This window comes from Podospora pseudoanserina, chromosome 1, assembly GCF_035222485.1.
Source record: "Podospora pseudoanserina strain CBS 124.78 chromosome 1, whole genome shotgun sequence".
NCBI lineage: Eukaryota > Fungi > Ascomycota > Sordariomycetes > Sordariales > Podosporaceae > Podospora > Podospora pseudoanserina.
This window is the reverse complement of record NC_085920.1, coordinates 8,462,422-8,479,617: the sequence shown is the minus strand read 5'-3', so window position 1 is coordinate 8,479,617 and position 17,196 is coordinate 8,462,422. Positions and strand designations below refer to the sequence as shown.

Below are 17,196 nucleotides of genomic sequence, written 5' to 3'. Positions count from 1 at the left end.
TACATCGAGTGGTCGTTCGAGTCTGGTATGTTCATTTTGCAAGGATTATGCAGTATTCAGCATCGATTTCTAACGTGCTTTTCAGATTATATTGCAAGTCCCCAACATGTTGACCCAAAGGACACGATGTATATAACCACCCTCCGCTACGTACTTCCCTTAGACAAAGGGGCTCTTTCTCAGCCACTCCTCCAAGCCCACCATCCCTGGATTCACCTCCCTGGCCTTTCGCAGATCAGCTTTGTACCCCTCCAGGCCGAACCACTCTACCATCGAGCCCAATTCCTTCACTCACCATCTTCAATCCTGTTCCCAACAATCCCCACGTGGTCGGCACCGGCTTACCAGTCACCCTCTCAAAGACCCTGTTCATCTCCTCAAAAGTCAACTCATCCCCCCGCCAGCCCCGTCGCCTTTTTATTCCACTCCTCCGGATTATGGAACGCCTCCGCAGCAAAGAAGCCGATGTCTCTTGTGGCAATCCACTGCAGCGGCTTATCTCGCCCGAGGGTATCCCTCAGCAAAGTCATAAACACCTTGCCCGCTAACCCGGGAGGAGGGTTATCCATAAATATCACCGGTCCCAGAATTGTCCAGCCCATGGTTCTGGTCGCGTTCTTCCGCAAGTGCTGCTCAACCTCCCATTTGCTTTTGAAATGAGGGACCTCCGTTGAGTTATTCCAAGAATGTTCGTCTCCGCCCCTGTCGACGCTGCTGTAAACAAAGTGGCGGACGTTGTTTTTGAGGGCGTGGTCGATGAGCGATTTTCCTTGAGTGACTTCGTCTTTGGAGGGGGAAGGGCTGGGCGGAGAAGACGCCCCAGATGGTGCCTGTTGGGGAGGAGGCTTTGGAAGAGGCGAAGAGGGTGGTGGGGTCATCGAGGTTGGCTTGGACGAGCTTGATGGTGGAGGGAGATTTGGCTTGGAGGCGGAGGGCAGAGGGGGAGGAAGGGTTCCGGGTTACTGCTAGGACGGTGAAGGTGTCTGAGGAGGATAGGGGATGGGAGAGGAGGGCGTCAATGACGGCGGAGCCTTGTTGGCCCGTTGCGCCGGTGATGAGGAGGGTGCGAGGAGGCATGTTGACGGTCTGGAGTAGGAATTGCATGAGCTGAATGGGATGCCTTCGCTCAAATGCAATGCGCACTTCTTGAATATATATCAATGGTGATGGAGGTCACTTACATGGCTTTGTCACCCAACCCTACCCCTGAGAGCCCCTTGTGGACCCATTTGCAATCATCGGTAAACATCGGACACCGACGCTTAGGTTATCCCACAGAGCTTAGAAATCGACCGTCAAAACTCACAGACAATGACAGGAACAATTGAGAGTGTTTGGGTACCGAAGTCATGTAGAATTTAAGCTATATATTAACAGATGATTCCTCTTTCGTCCCGTTCTGGGTAACTCTTCCTCCCATCCCATCCCATCGCCTCATCCTGCATCATCACTTCCCCATCAAAACACCAAAATGTCTTCCCCTTTAACAGTAGGAGTAGCAGGCATAACCGGCAAATTCGGCCGCCTCATCGCCTCCAAGCTTCTTGCCAACCCCTCCACCCGAGTCCGCGGTTATGGCCGCAACCCCTCCAAGCTCCCCTCCTCCCTCACCACCTCCGCTCGCGTCCAGCTCTTCCAAGGCGAGGCGTTTGACACCGCAGCTCTCAAAGGCTTCGTCACAGGCTGCGACGTCATCATCTGCGCCTACTTGGGTGACGATAACCTCATGATCGAAGGGCAAAAAACCCTCATCGACGCCTGTGAGGAGTCTGGTACTGTCACCCGCTATGTGGCGAGTGATTGGTCGTTGGATTACACCAAGCTCAAGCTGGGGGAGCTGTTTCCCAAGGACCCGATGATCAAGATCAAGGCGTACCTGGACGAGAAGGCTGCCGGGGGGGGCAGGGTCAAAGGGGTGCACGTGCTTATCGGGGGGTTTATGGACGCCATCTTGAGCCAGTTTTATGGGATTTGGCACCCGGAAACCAAAAGTATCAGGTTTTGGGGGGAAGGGACGGAGGTGTGGGAGGGGACGAGTTATGAGAATGCTGCTGAGTTTACGGCTGCTGTGGTGGCGGATCGGGAGGCGGTGGGGGTGAAGAGATGTGAGTTTGGCTGAGATCGATGTGAATGGGCTGGAGATGGTTGCTGATACAGAGGACAGTCCTCGGTGATCGCAAGACGCTTAACGAGATCGTTGAGCTGTTTGAGAAGGTGTACGGGTTCAAGCCTGCGCTGGAGAGGCAGGGCTCGCTGGAGGAGCTCAAGGTTTTGATGCACAAGACCAGGGCGGAGAACCCGGCTGAGTTCTTTACCTACATGAAAATGTGAGTGTTTACTTTGTTTCAAGGGGGAAACTCTTGTTGACTGAGCGACAGGTTCTACCAGTACTACTGGCTCAACGGGCAGACATTGGTTGGCCCCGAGACCGACAATGACAAGTACCGCGAGATCAAGGCTGAGAGTTGGGAGGATTTCTTGAGGAAGAGAAGCCCGGAGGAGCTCGCGCAGGCCATGTATGCTTTGGCGTAGTGAGATTCTGTGGCGATGACCTCGACATCAGTTAGGTACTTAAAATGTAACTAGTCAAGTTAATTGCTTGTCGCGATCGCGAACTGTTCCTGTCCTACTGTGACGCGACCTTCCAACGACCTAGGTAGCTCACCACACCACAGGTCCCCCTCCAGGCCTCAAGTCCCGAAACTGTCACCATCTCACCTCCTATCTACGTGTTTCCTCAGTTCCATTCCCTCGGACCAAGGGCCGGTCAAATTCCAGGTCCAGTTCCAACTCCGGTCAGATCTCAGTTCTTTTCCTCGTTTGTCATACACTCCACCCTCCGCGCCGCACACCCACATGTGAGAACCACAAAGGTCCCACAGGATCAACAAGAATGGGTCCGTGTTTACGGTCGCAGTTCCTGTTTCCTGCTGGACAGAGGCGCGGAAGGCGAAGGGAAAAAACGTTGGTACATTGTGGCGTGGGCTCCTTCGTTGGGGGGGGTTGTTTACGGATTGGGAGTACCGACGGGGCCAAGGAGCTGTTGGTGAGATTGTGTGCGGGCATAATTCCCGTTGCCACTATAAGAGAGATGACCAGGTGCAGGTTGGCATGTGAGTTGTTGGAACGTGGGTTTACTGTCGATGCCAGTTCAACATTCAATCACCGGAGGCAGTGTGGTTGTAGGAGATGTACACCAATCAGTTTGCACTCAAAATCCACTATATGTCTCTCACATATACAACTCACTCAACCCATCCCTGGTTGCCATCCGATCCAGGATCAGATGAGACCAGGCTTCGGAAGCGAAACCTTTTTCTCCCCTCCACTGGGTAAAAAAAACATCATCATCAACAAGAAAACCCGATTACAACCCCCCAACTTTTCCTTCCTCAACCAGTTTCGTCATCGACATCCCGTCGGATGTTTCTCATCTCCAACCCCTGATCCTTCCCTTCGGTTCGACAGCCGAGACCATTCCTCACGACCCAAAATGTTGACCAGATCCCCAGGCCACCATCTTTCCCAATCATCCCACCACCGCCTCCTTGGTATCATAAAATGAGCGTCATGCATCCATCCCTAGTTTCCACCAATCCCTCAAAAATACCAAAAAAGGGGTATAGATGCCAAAAAAAGTAATGCCTAAAAGAATGACATGTTCCCTCTCCCCTTTTCACTAAAGAAGAAAAAAAAGAGGAGAGAACAACGGGTATCTCATGTATAACAAAAAAAGAAAAAAAAAAAAAAAAGAGAAAAAGGACAATAAAGATGCCCCCCTTCCAGAATCATGTAAAAGTATCTAACAAATCATAACACATTCTTCCCTTTCGTCATCCCATCCTCTCCCATCGTGTGTATGCTTGTTAGCTTGTAAGGAATGTCGTGAATGCCATCATTAAATCGCCCGAAATGTTGCCCCCCTTTCCAAAGCCCAATTCTATCTTCTCCCACCAAGAAGGAGTGGTCCCCTTTCCTTTCCAAAAAAAAAAAAAAAAAAAAAAAAAAAGAAAAAAGAGAAAAAAGAAAATAAAAATAAAAATAAAACAAAACCCCATCATTAAATATGTGCAACCATGCTTATGTTTCATCCCCTCACAACCTCTGGCCAAAGACATTAAGCATTATAGAAGTGAAAAAAGGAAAACAAAACAAAACATGAAGCCATAATACCTGACTGCCATCCATCATCCATCTCAGAGCAACATGGCAGCAAACAAAATCCCGGCTAGGATGTTACCAAGTCCTCCCAGGGAGGGGACGTTGGCCATCCTGCCCGCAGCCGCGGTGACGACCGGGCCGGTGGGTAGTGTGGGCGTTAGACCGCCGGTGCCGGCGATGGTGGTGGTGATGGTGGTGGGGGTGTCTGTGGGTACGACACCACCGTCATCGCCGCCACCGCTGGTCTCGCCGGGGAGTGTACCTGTAGAGAAAGTGGAAGCTGTGAATGTAAGTAAGTCATCTGTGGTGTCAGGGAATGTCGAACTGGAATCGTCCGAACCGGATGAAGGTGTGGAGGAGGAGGAGGAGGAGGAGGAGGAGGAGGAGGAAGTGGGTGGAGTGGTGGATGAAGCAATAGATGGAGACGTAGTTGTAGTAACGGACGGGCCGTCCTCCGAGGTGGACGGAGCGTCCGTACTAGTCGTAACATCGGGAGACGACGTACTCTCTGAGCCACCCGACGTGGTGACTTCGGTGGTCTCCGTGGTGGGAGACTCTGTCGTCGTCTCGGTACTGGGAGAGCTGGTGGTCTCGGTGGTACCGGGAGAGCTGGTGGTCTCGGAGCTGGTGGTCTCGGAGCTGAGAGTTTCGGTGGAGCTGGTGGACTCGGAAGTTGTGGATGTTGTCTCGGTGAGTGTGGTTTCTGTGCTGCTGTCGGTTGTGGTCGACGTCGTCTCATCGGTGGACGTCGGAGTAGAAGTGGGTGTTGAGGTTTCCTCACTTGACGTCGTGGTAGTAGAAGTGGTGATATCATCAAAACCAGTACTGGTGTTGGGTGGCAGGCCAGTGTCTGTTGAGACAGTCGCTGTGCCGGTCACCTGTGGCTCACCGCTTGTGGTGGTGGTGATGGGCACTCCAGGCAAAAGGGCGCAGTAGTCGAGCCATGGTCGGAAGTTTGGCTCGAGATAGACCCTCTCTATCTCTTCATACTTGGTGTCATCGGTGTTGTCTGCAATGCACACCTTGCACTCATCCAAAATATCCAAGAAAACCGAACCCGGTGCGCAAAGGTCTGGATCCCTACCGACACGTTGAGCTTCCAGATAAGCACTATCACAAAGGTTGAAACAGGTGGCTGGAACCACATCTGAGCCTGGCCGTTGCCTTTTGACAAAGCGTGCCCCCGAGTTTGGCACAGCTGTTGATCTTGTGCGTTCAGTGATAGTAGCTTGAGAAGCCCAGTCGCCAGTGTAGCTGGTTGCTAATCTGCCATCTGCCTTCAAAACAACGACAGGCTGAAGTTCGAAGACGCCATAGCTCAAACCAAAATCCTCGGGGTTGAGGTTGAAGTATCCCTCAACAGGCGGGAAGTAGCCAGTTTCGTTCTTCTTCCAGACGACGCGAGGGATGTATGGAGCAGGGACACACCAGTCAGGGTGACACTCAAAGTCCAAACCGGGCGCTTCAGCCCAAAGATTGCAGCCGTCAGGCTTAGGCTGATTGCAGACGAATCCGGGCTCACAGCCCCATGTCCGGAGAGCCCTGGGGTGCTTCTTCGACCTCACGTCGAGCGCGGAGCGCTTGTAGATACCAGCGTTTGTCGGAGCAGCACATACCGACACAGTTGTGGTTGTCAACTGCGTGACAGTCGCTGTGACTGCATGGACTGTTGTCATGGTGCTGACGGTGGTGAAAGTGCTGAGGCTGGTAGTGGTGAAGACGGTGGTTTGTGTGGACCAGAGAGTTGTACTGTCAGTTACTGTGACCGGGAACGAGGTTGTCAACGTCACTAGAGACACGACTGTGCTCGTCTGAAGGATGGTTGTTGGGACCGTTTCAGTTGTTTTCACTGTTTGAGTCTGGGTTTGTGTCTCCTTCTGCGTCAAGGTGGTTGGAACGCTTGTTGTCTCTACCGTGGTAAGAGTTGTTTTCAAGGTCTCGGTCTTGGTTGAGTACAGCGTCGTACTATCAATGACAGTGATGGGGATCGTTTTCTTGGTAGTGTATGTTGAAGTCTTGGTTTTGGTGGTAGTAACTTCTTTCCACTTAGTGATCACCTTGACTTTGGTGACTGTTGTGGGAACTGTTTTCTTGATGGTTCGGGTTGTTGTTGTGGGCACCAACTCAGTTGTGGTCTTGGTGGAGCACAAATATGGCGACTTGGTGTTGCAGACCTTGATTGTAGTGGGCACAGGCACGAGCTGGACGTTGTTAGTAAGGAACCGCACACGTCATGATTTCAAGGTCATCTTACAGTTGTAACAGTTGACAGCTGTGTGGTCGTGATGTACTCAGTTGTCCTGAGGTTTGTTAGTGATGCCGGAGATGTGTGTAGCAGATCAGATCCCTTACCCCTTGATAACAGTAACACTGACCGGCACAGAAACGCTGACTTCGTTGGTTTGAGTTGTATACACCGTCTCTGTCTGCGTCGTCTTCTCAGTCACAGTGGTAGCAGGCAGAGTGACAGTGCTGGCAGGCAGTCTAAAACCCAAGTTAGCGAATTGCCAAAACTCAAAAGAGCTCGAAATCGTACGTGACGGTAATGTAGATCTTCTCTTTGCAGTGATGAGGGCATTCAGTGTCCACGTGGTAGGTTTGTTCGTCTTCTAGTCCGACAGCAGCTCCAGAATCGAGTTCGTCCGTTGTTTCGTTCGTTCTCCTATACACCTGGTTAGCATCACCGAGTACAACCTGAGCTAGGGCTAAAGCCCCTAAGCTCTGCACAAGCCTCGTGAGAAGCATCCTTCCGAAGTGACTAGACACAAAAAGCGAGGGCAGTCCCAACAAGAAACGAATGTATGAGCAACGAGTGAAGTTGCGCCGACGAGAATGGCACAGAGCTATGAAGAGCTTAGGCCGAGGGCCGGCGGTGGACTCGGATCATATATTGAGGCTGGGCAGGCTCAAGGGGAGGGGGTGCATCGCAAGCGGCTAACTTGAGCGGACAGCTGGGGTGGTATTCGTATACTCACTCGTGAAATGAGCCAACGGCGCAGAGCCTTGGCGATCAGACCCAGCTCCTTGTAAACAAGGGAACAAGTCACAGTCGACGGTGGATTCCGAGGCCTATATCCTCTAGACTGCTCTCTGCAGTTGCGTGTCGTTGGTTTGGGCTCAAAAACGAGAGAAAAGGTTGAGACGGAGCGAGAGAGCCTCAACGGCACAGAGCTGACGAAAAAGATGGAAAGAGGAGAGGAAATCTCAAGGGCCAAAAGGGACTGAAGGATGATCAAAAGGGATCCAGACAGCTTTTGCGTGCATACCAGCTTGGGCGAGCTGTGATGCGGACTGCCATCCATGTCCCAACTCACATCCAGCTCCGTCCTATCATGAGAGATCAAGTTACCAGGGTAGATGTTGAGCTTTCCTACCCCTGCTCGTATAGCTGCAGACCACCCAACCCACAAAAGGTACACCCGTCGTCCGGGGGAAGTGCAATCCCAATGACGGTGCCTGGCTAGCCACGCTGCGCAGCCCCGAGCTGCCACACCTCTTCAACCTCATCCAGACCTGCTCCAGACATGTAACCTCGCCGCTCACCATAGGGCTCTTGATATTAAACGCAACACACACAGCCTGATCAATATGAGCCACAGTATCTGCCGAACTTCTTGGTTCCAGCTTTCATCCTTGTGTGCCCAGCACGGGAACAGAAACAAAGGAAAAGGAGAAATGAGGTCTGGGCCTTCGAAGCGGGCTTTCCGAGTGACAACAATATCTACAACTATTGACAGCGGGATTTCTCTCTCGTCGCTGCTGCCTTTCGGCGGCAGACTGCCCAGAGGGCTTACGATAAAAAAGCAGACAAAGTCGCATCCCGGGTGGGGTCTGGCAAAAGAGGTAAGTGGACAGGGTTCAATAAGCTCTTTCTACCTCTCACATCAGGCTCACAGCCAACAGTATGTAAGAGAGTGAGAAGGAGAGTTGTTACCCAAGTTCTTTCCCCCCCTGCCTCTCTCATGGCTCAGTCTACCAGAAGAGGTACCAACCCCTCATCTTGTTGGCTGTACGGATATTCGCAAGCCACCCTGGCCGCACCGTGGGGCCTCGACAACAGCCTGTCTCCCAGCGAGGTGTGGTGGTGATGTAGTGTACACTATCCGTACAGTGATAGCAAAATGCAAGCCCGGTTTGGACACTCCCCGCACCGAGCCGCTCTTGCGATCGAGGCAAGCCGGGACGGCAGACAATGGGAACAATGGAGGGGCTGGTGGTTGTGTGTATGCATGAGAGATGCATAGAGCTGCGTTAATAGCGTATGTGGTATTGCCGCCATCAATCGTGGAAGCAGGACATGTTGTTGAGAATGACGAAGTTGACTCTGTTGAAGTTCGGGTACCTGAAGAAAATGTGTGGCCGAGCCTCGTCCATCATCTGCCGCCATCCGATTTCCCGACGGCCAGGCGGCATTAGAGCCATGGATGAGCCTGAGATGGAGTGTGGCTTCCATGTTAAAGGATTCCGCAGTTCTTGCATGTTAAACCAAGTCGAAATTACGACCTGGTGCCTTGCATTCGGTCGCTGTTGCTAGCGTTGGGACGAGAAGCTTGAATGTGCGGCGGGGTCTTCCAACAACGAGGATAAGACCGAGATAGGAAGATGGGCAGGAAGTCGAGAGAATATGCGAGATTACTGGGAACTTGGGAACTTGGGAACTTGGGAACTTGGGAACTTGTTGGCATGAGTAAGCCCGAGCCGAAAGAGGAGCAACACGAGCCATACCAGCTGCAGGTCCATGCATGATGGACCAGAAGGGAGTGGTGAGAAGGAAGAGGTTGTACTCGGCATCAGTTCGTTCAGTGAGGGTGAAGGCGGTCGGCGAGTTGGGGTCCGCGGGAAGACACCCTTGTCAAGAAGCATGGACCAGGACAGGGGGGGTGGCCGTGGTTCATTGGACGATCAGCCAAGCCCTTTCCTTTCTGGGGTTTAGCCTTGCAGGGCCGAATGGCGTGAGGGGCATCACTAGCGCCATCTGTGGGGAGCGGGGAGTCCCCGACTTTGGTTCCCGCAATTGTAAGCTCTTCCATTCTGCCCCGCTCACGACCTGATTCTCAGCAACATCCATCCAGTCCTCTATTTCTCAGCAAGCATCTCACAATTGTCTTTGGAACGACAATTCTTTCTGGGAAACTGGAATTCCCAATCCAAGTTACCAGCGTGGGGCTAGCGAAAGTGGTGAGCACTAGCATGCCGGGCTTATCAGGTTGCCCTGCCCGGTGTTGGTGTAGGCGTCAGCTTACAGGAATCACACCTAGTCCTGGTGCTTTACGGGTCCAAGCCAGGTCCAGAACAGCAATAACCCCGCTATCACAGCATCCTTGACAGTATCATTCTCCTACCTGCCACCCTGCTTGAGTATGAGAGGAACTACATCTAGGTAGTAGGAAGGCACGAAGCCTGAGAGAAGAACTTTCGATGGGACAACAGACCATGGCCCGTTTGCCACTGGAGGCATAGGTGATGGCAAATCGACAACACGTGTAGTATACGGTAGATGTGGGTTGCAAGGGAAGATGTCGTTTTTCCGCTGCCGGTCATTCAATGAGGAAGGTTACACTAGTCAGAAGAACACGCCTCATCTGAATATCGTGCCAAGCAGCAACAGTTTGGGCCCGGCCGTCAGCGTTACCACACCCACGGGTTATGAAGACGGATTCTTCCTGGGAAACAGATAGATCTAGGTATGGTGGGCTGAGAACCATTTGTCCAGAGAAGCTGTGCAAATCGCTCCAGAGAACGGATACTGCCACAATCCTGCTATTCTAGCATGGCCAGAACCATGGAGATACTGTTTTCTCCGATCCTCGCACCCTCATCAACAGCCAACAACGGACACGGCGACTGCCTCAATCCAATCCCAGTGTCCACAAGGCTGAGATGCCAGTCAGTGAGCCTTTGGGAGGGTAATATTGACGCCTTGGCACTAACCAGAATGCAACCAAACTGGGGTGTCCTCGGCCCCCTCGTCGTTCTTTTTTGCTCACAATGATCAGAGCAAGGAAGTTGAGATGGATGGTGGTATCTGCACGCCCAGCCTCTTGAGCCAACCACCTCCGGCCTCGCCACACCTCCTCAACTAATTCTCACTCGAGTCTAGTTGGAAGACTTGGAAGACTCGCATTTGTCCGCCATGGGTCGGATTGCGGCGTGAGCGATCAGAATTCTCTGTCTTCCATTCTTTCTTGTCCATCACGTTAGGATATCTCGGGTTGAGCACAGCGTGCTAGATCTCGAAATTTCGAGAGCGAGTTTTTTGTTCACATCTTCGCCTGCGGTGTGGTGTTGTTCGGTGAGTGTCGCTCTGGACCTTGGTCTAATCCCTCCTCTTCCCTTCCTGTGGCTGCCGGCTATTCGCCACGGTCTGTATGGTATCGCCGCCCTCTCGGCGTCCATTGGCCTGCCGTTCTGCGGGGTCCTTCCGGCAGGTCTAAATTGTTATCTGGAGAGAATTTGAGGCTCAAAGATCTCTTATGCTTCTCGAGGCTCTGGATTTCAGTCTTTGCTGTTGCAGCGCACTCCAGACTCGCAGCGTCCTGCTAGAAGGCTCTCGTATTTTGACCGACGAGGAGAGGCATATCCAACTCAACGCCGTTCTAACCTATCTCGACAGGGCAAAACGAACCCTCCGCGAGCACGCTCAGGCGAGAGGTACTACAGCAAGACTGCCTGTGCCTGAAATATCCCTTTCTCATTCCCGCTGGATGCAACGGCCAGGCTAGGAGTTCTGATATCTTCCCCCTTCCACCATTCCCCTGGAAGAACCTCGCCAATATGTTTGCGTTGAAACTTTCAACAATCGCTGTGTGGGTGGTGTCTGCGTCAGTTGTCGCCAGTCAGCCAAGGTGGTCTTCTGACTACGTCAACGTAACTCTCTGCCAGTGGAGGGAACCTCGAGGTAATTTTTCTCCCCATGATCGCTGTTTTCTAGTCGCTGTGCTAACTCGGAAAACAGTTGCGGTCATACGAGACAGGCTGTTTCTGGATGGAGGCAATCGTTGGTGGCGTCCAGGGCTCTCGAATGGGGAATATGGGATTCCTGGACAGGATGGTGAGTGCCCGCATCAAACACTTTCGCGAGCGGCATCTTAATACGATGGACAGACAATCCACTAGGGATTACATACACGTTGAACTTCAGCAAGCCTTTCGACACCAAAGACAATATTACTGCGCTGTTCGTACCAATCTACGCCTTGGGGGGTGCGGCCGTGAACAATATCGCGCCGAATTTTGCCAGCGGAGGGCTCCTGTACAACGATTACCAGTACTTTGGTTATGGCGGTATGACTTTCAGGTCAGCTGCGTATCCGGAGCCGTTGGGTACAGCTGTGCGCGGATACCGGGCCTTTACTTCACAGGTGCCTGATTTTATCCCTGGACCCGTGGAAGATAACCTCGATGGCAACGTTACACGATTTGTTGCGTATGGCGGAGCGGCTAGCGCCCCCTCTGAGAACCGCGCCTGGTACTTTTCTGGGCTGCGCTCGCCGACCGGCGGACTCATCTACGATGTCGAAAGGGGCGGGACGAACGAGACCACTCTGCCCTCGCAAGTGTCTGACACATTGATCACCCTGAGCTTGGAGAAAGAGCAAAGACCAGATTGGACGAACAAGACACTTCCCAAGGATGTCCCAGGACGCGCCGGCGCGGAATTGGTATGGGTTCCTGTTGGCACCAAAGGTATTCTGGTCGCACTGGGGGGCGTTGTAGACCCGTCTTTCATCAAAATAAACGGTAGATCGAGCGACCCGGACAACAATGTGAGTGTATATTGTTCCTGGTTGAAGTCATGCCTAACAAAATGCACAGAGAGAGAAAAGCCGGGAGTTCATGTCAACTATCGATATCTACGATGTGGCAGGGGACAGATGGTATCGACAAAAGACGAGCGATGGCCCAGAAGCCCTCAGCAGAGGGTGTGCTGTAGTCGCCCCCGCTCAGGATGGTACAAGCTTCAACATCTACTATTATGGCGGTTACGCTGCGCTCGAGCAGAAGTCAGGTTACTCAGATGCCGTCTGGGTATTGTCGCTTCCCTCCTTCACGTGGACTAAACTCACAGAAGGCACCGGTCCTGGGCGCGCCGCACACAAGTGTATAAAGCCATACCCTGATCAGATGATGGTGGTTGGAGGCCACCCCCCGCTGGACGCCACCAATACTGTTCCGTGCCTTCAGGAGCCGATCCGGATCTACAATTTGTCTTCCGGGACGTGGGTAAACCGCTACGATCCAGCGATCTGGAGCAATTATACCGTCCCTCAGGGTATTCGCGACACGATTGGGGGTTCCCCCACAGGCGACGCCGAGTTGACGAAGCCGAACCCCTCCTTTGTGAGCACCGCACTTGCCAGTGTGTTCGCTACGAAATACGACAACACCAAGATCAATGCCTACTACCCGTATGCGCGTGAAGCCCAGGTCAACAACACCAATCCGATTGTTCCCCCGGTAACCTCCGAAGAAGCGCAAGGTGGTGGAACCCCATCCTGGCTTGGTCCTGTGGTGGGAGTTGTTGTAGGGCTTGTCGTCCTCACGCTGATTGGTGTCGGAGTGTTCTTGTGGCGACGCCGAAAATACCTGGGTCCAGATGCCGAGACCAAGAGTGAGGCTAGAACTGAGAATACCAGAACGCGGGTGATGAATTGGATTCCTCGTCCAGGTCCAGGCCCAGGTCCTGCATCACCACCTCAAGAACCGGAGGATGTCAAGCCGCATTTCGCAGCTGGTGCAACTGAGTATTACGGCGGTAGCGTCACGGATGTGGATAGCGTTGGGGCCCCGACGCCGTTCTCTATCTCTGAGATGATGAACACCGAAATCCGACGTCCGGTAGAGCTTCCGGATAACTCTGGCCCCGCTGAACTCTATAACAATCCGGCATCGCCGAGCGTGAACACCCCCTACACTTCCTACGATGAAAGCCCCGCGGTTGGCCGTGGCTCGGTCAATAAAGGCTCTTCATACCCAAAAAACACTCACCAAGTCGACCACGCAAGCAACATCTCATCTCTTGGCTCCACTCCTCCTCCCCCCCCACAGCAACCGGCTACAATTCCAGAACATTATGGCACATCCTTCTACCGCCCAGACTCGGACGCACTCGGGAACCCACCAGTCACCACGCCCACATCCGGTCACCCAACCAACGGAACCAGCAGTACCCTCCGCAACCAAGTTCTGTCGGGCATTTCCAACCTGAGTGATCGTGACCGGTCCCATCTTCGGCAGATTAGCGACACGACAGTCAGCTCGATCACGTCCGGTCATCAACCAGGTGCAGGACAGCACGGGCAGATTCTCAGCCACTCTGGCTTCCCAGAGAGGTTGGTGGAGAGCCCAGGGGTGGTGTCGCCTCCTACTGCCGGGCCTATGGGTGAGAGCCCAGATTACCTCAGTGCGAGGCCACTGCCAGGACAGGCGCAGCAATGGCAAGCACAGCAAGCGCAAGCGGCGAACAGCCCGCTCAGGAAGAGTGTATTCACGGAGAGCAAGGAGGACATGACGGATCCGAATGGCGGTTCTGGCCCAAGTAGGATATAAGGTATTGAGGATGACGAGGGGCAGTAGGTTTAAAAGGAGAAGTGCTATGAGTGATGATTCATTTGATGTTGATATTACTTTTTTCTCTCTTTGTAATTTTGGGCTTTGGATGCGCGGGCTGCAGTGGATCATGAGCTGGGCGTTTTGCTTTTTGATGTGATAGGGACACATATGATACACGCGGGACATTGGCCAAGGCAAGATGGATCACTCCTTTTATACCATACTTTTGATGAGATGAGCATTTCAAGATGGGCAGGTAGCGTTGATAGGCATAGTGTGTAAACTCGATACTTTTTGTCACCATTTGATGATCTTCGATCGACCGGCCGAAATGGCGCTTTCCATGAATGTGATAGGCTAGGTATATAAACAGGCAAGGCTTGAGCAGCGCTTAACTATCACGTTGCTCTAGTTACACCACAACGCACGTTATGATGAAAGATGGCGCAAACCCCGAGTATTCAGCTCAACGTGAGAAAGGAATAAGAATAGTAGTCTCTACACCGGAGTCCGAGACCCCTGACGTACAAGGGGACACTTACTCAGACCTTGCAACAACTGTGGCTCCAAGACATGGGGATCAGAGACACTGAGTGAGTCGACGAGTCGCAACCGTAACTCCCATCGTCGCGGTGGGAGATCATCATGTTGGATCTGAGAAGACGAACATCTCTCTTAGAGGGAGCAGGGTTCGAGTATAAAGGAACCCTGTTCCGGCTGCTGCCAACCGTCTCGCTCCTTCAGCCTCACCATTCATGTCCACACTTGATCACATTAGCGTCGTCTCAAGTGAAAGGCTTCATCAGAATGCAATCTTTGACCTTCATTATACTTCTCGGTTTGCAGGCTACCAGTCTGCTAGCCACACCTCTTCCCCTCTAGACCCCAATGCCGCCCGACTCAGTGCGGAATGTGGTCCGCTCCGTGTCATGACGTACAACAAAAATCTACCCTCTGTGATTAAATCGACCGCAACGCCATCCACAAGTGGTATGTTTTCTTCCCCCCCTTCCCCCCTCCCCATCACCATCCTCCTTTCCTCAAACTAACAGCAGCACTCTCACAGCACCAACCACCCACTCAGCCACATCGCACATGAGCTCAACTCACCTCTAAAACTTCAAAAAAGAGTCTGCTGCCACGACAAACCCTACGGCTGCGGCTGTAGTTGTTCGGGGCATAATCCGCCTGAGTGATGACAGGCGAAATGTCCGACTTAGTTGGACAGCTTGTGGGGGAGACACGTGTATTGAGAGCACAGTGGGATGGTCACAAGTCACAGTGAGAATTCGCTTGGGTTGCTTTGATTTGTACTCAGTTAGGGTAGAGATAGGGGGAAAAGTGGGCCTCCTCCCCTGAAACCCCCTGATGCTTTTTTTCCTATGACCGTGCCAACCGTCGTCATGAATTTCTTCCCACTTTCCAGAGATACAATTCAGACCGGTCTCAACGCTGACGTAGCGACACCCTTGTCTCCAAAACAGCCTTCCCCTTGGTGCTGACGATGAACTGGTCGCTCACGACCTTGAAATGGTCCTTTGGTGTGAGACCATCAAAAGTCAAAGTCAAACTTTTGCACGATCGCAGCCATAAGCAGATACATTTCTGCCCAGGCAAGACTAGCTCAAGCGATCAGGTCGGATCCACAGGACAGACGATGACACATAGAGGAAACCTACTGCATCCCAAGACAGATCCTCGTACCTCTCGAGAACGGCGCGTACGTCTTCTCAGCCTTCTTCCTCGCCTCCGGATCTACCCACCTCTCCGGCTGAAACCGATGCGGATCCGGGTACAGCCTTTCGTCCGTGTGCATCAACAGAACCGTCATGCCCACAGGTGTTCCAGCCGGGATGCGATACTTGTCATAGATCAAATTTCTGTCGGGAGCGGTACGCTGAGAGCGGGAGGCAATAGCAGGACTTAACCGCATACCCTCCATCAAAACGGCCGTTAGATACGGGTAGCTTTTCAAGCGTCTGCAGGGGGACAGATCCATCCGGAGACGAGGACCGAGCAGCTGCCTCGGTGAGCTCGGCTCGCAGGCGAGTTAGAATGTCGGTGTTGCTAAAGACGTTGTAGATAACCAGCCGGAGGAGGCTGGCTGTTGTTTCGAAGCCGGCTCCCGTCACTGAGACGACGTCGGCAAAGACACGCTTGATCGTCTTGTCCTTGGGGGGAAGATTGGAGTCATAGATCTCGTGAACGATGGTTCGGGGGGTGTCGTCATCCGGGTTGTAAGAAGCGGCCGCTTTGAGTAGCTGCGCGGTGTCCTCTTCGCTGTCCTGTGTGCAACATCAGCAACCGTTCCCCTCGGGTAAGAATGGTAGACTGCTGTATGTACTCGCGCATAGCGCATAAAGTTTGACGTATCCGGATCAGCGCTCTTGATGAGAAACTCCTTCGGAATAGAAAGCATAGCAGGCCCATACCAGCGGATGTGCTTGGTCAAGTGCCACATCCTTCCACCACCATGCATGATTCTTGTCATACCGACACTGAAGTCCGGTTGGTCAAGACTGTTATAGTCCTTCCCAAGAACATACTCTGTCGAAGCATCCCTCTGGAAAGCACTTATAGCAGCGCCGAGATCAATCACTCTTCCAGCTTTTGCAAACTCGCCAATCCGCCCGCAGAGCTTTTCTAGCTTACGGATGATCATGTTCTGATGGCGGACAACCCTTGATTTGGAAAAATAGGCATTAAGCGGTGCCCGACGGGCCTTGTGCTCGTGGTGGTCCGGTGTAAAGATGATGGCACCAAGGGCATTCTGGGCATCGACCGACCAGTCGTACTTGTTCCAGCGCCCCTCGTGGCGGTGGAGCTTTTCAAAATAGTCTGGGTCGTTTATGTGAAGCTCGTAAGGACTGATCCGGACGATGGGCCCTGTATGTCGTCAGCTGACAAGGTCGCAGAATTCAATAATCGACGACTTACCATATTGCCTGTGTATATCGGCGATGCGAAAGGTATACTGTCCCTTTTTGACCACGTCGTAATACGCCTCGTAGTAGCGAGTGATTGCGGCAAGCTTTGGGCCGGGAAATTTGGCAAGAGGATCCAAGTAGAGGCGGTAGAATGCAAGAGTGAGGCAGTAGGCAACCGCCGGGACTGCAATCGATTGCCATGACAAGAGAGATATGAGCAACTCCATTGCAATATGACCCAGCAAGTCTCAAAAAAGCCGCCCCTTGCCCAGCAAAGAGCAGAGATCCCAGTGCCATCCAGGCATGTACAAGAGCGGTCGCTTCATATTTACCAGTTTCTTGCGGGGATGGGTTATTTGGGATTTTGTACTGAAGTAAACAACCAACGGCTATAGCTGTGCCACACCGTCGCGTATTCACTGTGCATCGTCTGTCTTGCAGTTGCATTGGCAGTGCTACAACATAGAGCTTTGGGTCCAACTGCAGCAGCAATGTACCCAATCAAACTCCATAAACCGGAATTGATAGCGGAGTTGTTCAGCTCAAAATGTACATA

The 17,196-nt window shown here is 52.6% G+C and overlaps 5 protein-coding genes across 5 annotated transcripts; 2 read left to right on the top strand and 3 right to left on the bottom strand.

The window, feature by feature from the left end:
* Positions 1–4: 4 nt before the first annotated feature.
* On the bottom strand, positions 5–1,086 carry QC764_123560 (uncharacterized protein). Its single transcript, XM_062943594.1, has 2 exons — positions 964–1,086; positions 5–638 (listed from the first exon to the last, which is right to left on the bottom strand). The coding sequence occupies exons 1-2, from the start codon at positions 1,075–1,077 to the stop codon at positions 390–392; spliced, it is 363 nt and encodes a 120-aa protein (XP_062806736.1). The 5' UTR covers positions 1,078–1,086; the 3' UTR covers positions 5–389.
* Positions 1,087–1,471: 385 nt separating this feature from the next.
* On the top strand, positions 1,472–2,609 carry QC764_123550 (uncharacterized protein; the record flags this gene model as incomplete). The annotated part of the gene is made up of 3 exons (XM_062943593.1): positions 1,472–2,105; positions 2,165–2,327; positions 2,379–2,609. The coding sequence occupies 3 exons, from the start codon at positions 1,472–1,474 to the stop codon at positions 2,530–2,532; spliced, it is 951 nt and encodes a 316-aa protein (XP_062806735.1). The 3' UTR covers positions 2,533–2,609.
* A 1,587-nt stretch (positions 2,610–4,196) lies between these two features.
* Positions 4,197–5,837, bottom strand: QC764_123540 (uncharacterized protein; the record flags this gene model as incomplete). Its single annotated transcript, XM_062943592.1, is given in 3 exon segments — positions 4,197–4,546; positions 4,574–4,785; positions 4,801–5,837. The coding sequence occupies 3 exon segments, from the start codon at positions 5,835–5,837 to the stop codon at positions 4,197–4,199; spliced, it is 1,599 nt and encodes a 532-aa protein (XP_062806734.1).
* A 3,367-nt stretch (positions 5,838–9,204) lies between these two features.
* QC764_123530 (uncharacterized protein) lies at positions 9,205–14,036 on the top strand. The gene is made up of 5 exons (XM_062943591.1): positions 9,205–10,453; positions 10,775–11,059; positions 11,117–11,212; positions 11,266–11,927; positions 11,977–14,036. The coding sequence occupies exons 2-5, from the start codon at positions 10,936–10,938 to the stop codon at positions 13,708–13,710; spliced, it is 2,616 nt and encodes an 871-aa protein (XP_062806733.1). The 5' UTR covers positions 9,205–10,453; positions 10,775–10,935; the 3' UTR covers positions 13,711–14,036.
* Positions 14,037–14,914: 878 nt separating this feature from the next.
* Positions 14,915–16,867, bottom strand: QC764_123520 (uncharacterized protein; the record flags this gene model as incomplete). Its single annotated transcript, XM_062943590.1, is given in 5 exon segments — positions 14,915–15,332; positions 15,418–15,635; positions 15,649–15,998; positions 16,058–16,599; positions 16,651–16,867. The coding sequence occupies 5 exon segments, from the start codon at positions 16,865–16,867 to the stop codon at positions 15,160–15,162; spliced, it is 1,500 nt and encodes a 499-aa protein (XP_062806732.1). The 3' UTR covers positions 14,915–15,159.
* Positions 16,868–17,196: the final 329 nt, after the last annotated feature.